The sequence below is a fragment of the Pleurodeles waltl genome, chromosome 2_1, assembly GCF_031143425.1.
Source record: "Pleurodeles waltl isolate 20211129_DDA chromosome 2_1, aPleWal1.hap1.20221129, whole genome shotgun sequence".
NCBI classification, from domain to species: Eukaryota; Metazoa; Chordata; class Amphibia; order Caudata; family Salamandridae; genus Pleurodeles; species Pleurodeles waltl.
The window spans coordinates 47,818,569-47,824,976 of record NC_090438.1 but is presented as its reverse complement, the minus strand read 5'-3'; the positions used below and the strand labels follow the sequence as shown (position 1 = coordinate 47,824,976).

Genomic DNA, 6,408 nt, shown 5'->3' with positions numbered 1-6,408 from the left:
CCTCTCTCTCTACCTCTACCCCCTCTCTCTCTCTCTACCTCTCTACACCTTTACATCTAGTCTCTCTACCTCTACCTCTCTACCTTTACCTCTACCTCTACCTCTCCCTCCCTACCTCTACACCTCTACCTTTCTACACCTCGACCTCTATACTTCTAACTCAACCTCTCTCTCTACCTCTACCCGTTTCTCTACTTTTCTCTCTACTCTACCTCTACCCCCTCTCTGTACCTCTACCCCCTCTCTCTACCTCTACCACTCTCTCTCTCTACCTCTACCTCTCTATTTCTACAACTCTACCTCTCTAAACCTCTACTTCGCTCTACTTCTACCTCTCTCTCTCTGCCTCTAGCCCCCTCACTCTACCTCTACCCCTCTACCTCTCTACTTCTACACCTCTATACACCTCTACCTCTCTCTGTCTTCCCCACCCGCCAGTGCTTATTGATTCTGACACAGCGGGCGGTTGTATATCATTCACAAAGCATATCAGTAGTCTAATACAAGGAGCTGGCTAATGCTCTGAATGCAGCCCCCAACCATCCATTTATATTTTTTGATGCGTATAAGTGTGGTGTAACACACATATCTGGGGTGTTTTTTTGCTTGCAGTGGCAATGTGAGATGCTAAGCAATAACTCAACAGAAGCACAAAAATAGTGCATCCACATCCAAAATGTGAGACCTATTGGCTATGCCAATGCTTGTTGTTAAATTTGTCTTCCCTATCGATACTTTATTTTTGCCCCTCTCCACAAGCTGTCTTTGGGAGTTCAGCAACTGGATGGATTTCAGTGAGGGTGTCTCTTTAACAGCTGTCAGTGGCACCACTGCATGAGTGTGGCCTAGCAGGCACAACTGCTGGCTATAGAACTGGGGAACCTGTTTGAGTCCTGGCCTGGGTTCAGCGTCAGGCAATTATGGGCAAATCATTTAACCGCCCTGTACCTAAAATAAAAAAAATAAAAAAATGTAGCATTTGGTTTTCATGTAATTTCAGGTTTTTTTTAATTTAGATTTACTTACAAATTAAATAAAATATGTTCTAATTTGTACATGTGATTAGTATATGCTCGTTTCTGTATCTTGTGTGTATGGTTTCGAATTTCAAATCAGAAGTCAAAAGGTTGGGAACCACTCCCTTAGAACAAGAGTGCTGGACAGCGCCTCAGGTGACGTCACCATCCCTGTGACCTCACCGCGCAAAACGTGGGGCGTTGCGTCAATGGACTGACAGTGAGGGAGGGAGGCCCCGCCCAGGCAGGAGGCGGAGTGACGTCACGTCGCATCGCGAGGGGCGTTGCGTCAGGGAGCTGCCAGTCGAGGGAGGAGGGCAGGCCACGCCCAGGCGGCAGCGGAAGTGACGTCGCCCAGCTCAGCCGCCTCCTGTCAGCCGCAGACGGTTGGGGCAGCGGCCGGTTCTCGTCTGCCGTGGATCCCTCAGAGCCCTGCGCCCCCCGGGCCGCCCACCCCATCCGTGTCTCACGAGAGTCGGCGAGGCGCCCCCCGTCCGCGCACCTCCCTGGGTCTCTCTGCACCCTCGGCCCCTGTGCGCGCCTCTGCCCGGCCTCGCCCCGCGCGTCCCCGCGCCTCCACAGCCGGCGCCATGTCCTCCTCCGGCGGCGGGGAGTTCGGAAACCCGCTGAGGAAGTTCAAGCTGGTGTTCCTGGGCGAGCAGAGCGGTGAGTCCCGGGGCTGGGCCGGCGTGGCCGGTACCGGGGGGCGGTGGGGAAGGCGACCGTCCTGGGGTGGGGATGAGACCAAACGAGCCCCTCCCTTCATCGGGAGCTTGCTGCTGCCGCTACCTCGAGAGCTGTCGATGCGACTCTGGTCAGCTGCCATCGGGTATTGACTGTAACTGCATACTCCCTCCCGTGGCTGTCAGTGCCTCCTCTCCGTCTATCAGTGCAAAACCCGACCAGTCGTGCATCCTCTCCCTCTGCATCCTCCCTGCCCTGGCTCTCAGTGCACCCTCTTCCACAGCTCTCAGTGCTCCCTCTCATTTAGCTCTCAGTGCATCCTCTTCCTCAGCTCTCAGTGCATCCTCTCCTTTAGCTGTCAGTGCATCCTCTTCCCCAGCTCTCCGTGCATCCTCTCCTTCAGCTGTCAGTGCATCCTCTTCCTCAGCTCTCAGTGCATCCTCTCCTTTAGCTGTCAGTGCATCCTCTTCCTCAGCTCTCAGTGCATCCTCTCCTTTAGCTGTCAGTGCATCCTCTTCCCCAGCTCTCATTGCATCCTCTCCTTCAGCTGTCAGTGTATCCTGTCCCTCTGGCTTTCCTCTCTCTCGGCTGTCAGTGCATCCTCCCTGCCCTTGCTGTCACTGCATCCTCGTCTGGCGATCGCTCCACCCTCCCCTGGTGATCACTCCATCCTTTTCCTCCGGCTGTCACTCCATCCTTTTCCTCCGGCTGTCACTCCATCCTATTCCTCCGGCTGTCACTGCACACTCCCTCCTTCTAACTGGCTGCCACTGCATCGTCCCTACGCCTGCCTGGTTGCCCTCCCTTCTTGCTCTCTAGTTGCACCCACCGCTCCCTGGCTGCTACTGCCCCAGCCCAATTTCTTGCTCCCCGGCCTTCGCGCCCTCCCCCCCCCCCCCCCCTTTTCTCTTTTTTACACTAGGCCCTCTCCCCTCTGACTGCTCCTGCCTTAGTACTCACTCGGACACTGACTACCCTGCCCATGGCTACGTCCAGTTGCATTCTTCCCGGTTCTCTTCCCTTTTTTGTTGCCTACCGGGCACGGTATTGTTGCATCTCCACACCACTGACCTGTAGGTGCCCTTGTTCTTCCTTGGCAAACTAGAATTTCCCATGATAAACCACGAAGATCAGGCCCGTCTGCTTGACCCGTTCTGACAATCGGATTTTTACCAACCTGCACTGTCCCAGCCTCGTGTCTGGGCGTAGACCATGGATGCGCTGTCCAGTGCTGAACCATTATAAAGGCGAAGGCCTGCTGCTCAACTGAATGTCTGAGCGCAGGAAACGGCCCCTTGGTGACTACACATTTGAAGCTGCCTTCCTACTAAGCAGCGAAGTGGAATAACATATACATAATCCTTTCGGAAGCGAATAATGCAGCCCCGAACTGCTAGGCCAGGGTGGGGCTGAGGCGCTACAAGAAGCTTGCCATTCTTTTTGTGGCATTGGGTTTATCTAATCGAAGTAATTGTGGTTGTGTTCGAGAGGTTGTGAAGGTTAACCGAAGGAACGTCTATAGTATTTTGTTAAATTAAGACCCTTTTAGGTAATACCAAAAGTAATAATTCTTCAACCAAAAGTGGCTATTGTTTTTTTGGACTTCGATTTCAGAGTAATTAATATTACCCACATTTTGTATTTGTGCAGATGGCGTTTACATGCAAACATAGCATACATTTTTTCACATGTAAATGACCTGCAATTTACATTTTTGTTAAACATTCTACAAGGCTCTTGAGGAATGATTTGCCCTATAATTTTTGGAAATGTGTTTCTACCAATTGATATATCCTTCCCCCTGTGGCAGTGAGAGTGACTAGACACCTTTTTGTCTCCTTGAATGGAGCGTAGTAAGTCACAAATTAAGGACAACTACAGTTTACGCAACGTCTGTCTTCTGCTTACATTGATTCTTGTCTAGTTCCAGACTTAAATGTGGAATGCCCAGCCTGGAGTTTTATCTTCTCTGGTATTTATTGATCATCATTAAAATGCTACTCACTAATGAGCTGTATCGGAACACGTCAGCCAAAGGAGGGTGATGTGCGTGAGGGAGGATATGCAAGAGGTTTGAATTTTTTCAGAGGGACAGTAGCATGCTCTATATACCACGCCTCTTACATCCTTATTTTAGTCTGGTGTCTTTCCCTTGTGGGTGGGTGGATTTTTGCTAAGTTTGTCCTTCATTTGTGAGAGTTTGATATTCTGCCCAGCATTACCAGCACAGGGTGCACTGACTGTGGTACCCGGATCAGAGGGAGACTGATTCCTTCTTTGTAGTTTGATTTTTGTGCCTTTGGCAATTAAAAAGACACAACTTGTGTACTAAGTTCCATTCTGTTTACCTTTTTAACTCATTCCTAGAGTATTTTAGTGAAATTGTAAAATTCCCAAAATAATGTAAAACGATGACCAAATATAACTTGTTCTTGTGGCCCAGTACGATTCCAGCTGTTGCTGCTCCTTGGGTACTAATCCGGGCTGAGCTCTCCTAATGCTCCAAGTCTCATGAGGCCTCTACTACATCTCCACTTCGCGCTAGACAGCCATGACTCTGTCACAGACCTTATGGTGGCCACCTTTTGAGATAGATAGATAAATAAATAGAATATATCTATCTATCTATCTATACATATACACACACACACACACACACATGAGTTTCTGGAGATCACCCATTGTATTCAGCAATACATTCTCTCAAATACTCACTGGGTAAAATTATGTTTGAGGCACAAAAGGTTTCACTGGACACTCCTTTCCACCCTTTAACTTTTTTATTAGATTTTTATTATTGACCAACAATACAAAAAGCATGACATCTTAAACAATGCAGACCAAACCAAGACTTAATATTGATATACATCTTCATGGTTACATGCAGTAAAACCTTCCAACAACACTCATGACTGGTGAGCTCTCCTTGAGACTAGAACCAGGGCTGATCCTATTGTAGCCTGTCCTTCCATGGGCCCCATATTTTGAAATATTTCCTGGGGCAGTCCCTTGCCATATAGATTCTTCCTACTGCTATTGCACAGAACTCGACCCTGAACCACTCCTCCACAGCAGGTACAGACTGTCCATCACGTATGGCACTTTTCCCTTTACCAGTTATTAAGTTCGCTGCAATCAATTTCTGTCTTGCCCCCAGCTCCCATCCCACCAATACATTATCCCAAGCAGTGCCATCTTGAGTTTCCTCAGAAGGTGGCCCCTGGTCACTTGAGTGAGATTATGATTTCTGGGCCAGTAGTTATAAAGCAGTGGTTAGTCCCACACTATATGAAGGAAGGTATCCTTTTCATTTTGGCATCTTAAACATTTTGATGTTTGGCTTCTACCCATTCCATGGAGACGTTTCAGTGTGAGTTCAACTGTATGAAATTATTTGAACTGGATGAGGTGGCACCTGGCCAGTATTGCTAGCTTACTGGTAGACATCCTCGTCTCCACCCATTCCTCCTCCTCCTGTAGGGTGCCCAAGCCTATTTCCAATTTTTCTCTAAGGGTTTGTTGTGGGTTTGGCATTCCTGGCTATGTTGAGGTCTTTGTTGTGTTTATCAGACAAGTTTACCTTTAATTGGTCCATATTTTTGTTTAGCATCGCATACATATATACATGCATACATTGTGGAGACTTTTTCAGGCGACCCAAGGCAGCCACGGGTTACCTTTTGTTAAAATATGAGCAATTAATTAAAGCCTCTTACCACTGGTGTCTTGGGGCTAATACACTACTGGTGGACTTGAAATTGAACATCATATACATCCCTTTAGCAGTGGGACATTAGGATAGCAAAGTTGATCAGTCCAAGGCTTACTCAGAGAGGTTGTAGGTTATCCAAACTCATTGAGACACATAATAATAGCCCTTAATAAATCATTGTCCAGTCTGCAGTTTTACATGAAAGAAAAAGTACTTTCCTTCTACGCAGTCAACACACAGAGCACAATACTGTACACTGAAGGTCACACGGTAAAAACACAACTATCTAGGTAACCCTCGCTGTGGGGAGCTAGCTAGTGTATTGGGGATGCTGTTGTCTGTGTAATGGTAGTGTGTAATAGAGTGTATGCAAGCTTGGACCCATGTCTTTCTTGACAAATTAGTGGATGTCATTCTTCTGGCACTTGGGGATTTCATTCGAACACCTCCCACAAGAAATATGACTAGGTTCATTGTGCTTAGTAATCCCTAAAGTTTTGCCATGCTCCCTGGCACTGCAACCTGGTGCTTATAATGCCCTTGTGTTATGGTGGCCAGGATAAGTGTCATGTATGTGATGGAATATCCTGTCCGCCAGACTCTTAACAAGGCTCTTACACTGTTGTCCATAGCTGTTGGGTCAGCCCGCTTCTGCCAGCTAAGTGTGGGTCTGCTGTACTGGTGCCATGTGGTTCTGGATGGTCTACCTGGAACTGTCATGATAACTGAGTCACAGCTGGTGCTACTAGTAGCTTTTCTTTTTAGCCACTCACTCCAGTGTGATACGAGGACCTCAAGGCTTTGCCACACTGACTGGCAGTAGAGATACCTCCAAGCATTTCAGCTTCCTCCCTGAAGGCAGGCCCACGGCAGCTCTTACTGGTAGGCTGCAGAACGTTCATGAATATGACAATGGGTTGTTCACAGTCAGCGACTCATCCCTGGGACTCTAATAGATAGTCAGTCTCCACTGGTGTGAGGCCCCCAATTTAATGT

General features: G+C 48.2%; 1 protein-coding gene across 5 annotated transcripts in view; it reads left to right on the top strand.

Annotated features, from left to right (window-relative positions):
* The first annotated feature begins 1,296 nt into the window (after positions 1-1,296).
* Positions 1,297-6,408, top strand: part of RAB41 (RAB41, member RAS oncogene family) — a 269,432-nt gene continuing 264,320 nt past the window's right edge. For 2 of the 5 annotated variants that reach the window (XR_011199044.1, XM_069209752.1), the window contains exon 1: positions 1,338-1,682. Coding sequence is in view for 4 of the 5 variants with exons in the window: in XM_069209752.1 (XP_069065853.1) it covers positions 1,607-1,682 (76 nt within the window). In the remaining variant the exon portion in view is untranslated. Of the gene's footprint in view, positions 1,683-6,408 lie in introns of all 5 variants that reach the window. The other 3 variants (XM_069209780.1, XM_069209763.1, XM_069209771.1) reach the window with 3 other exon arrangements.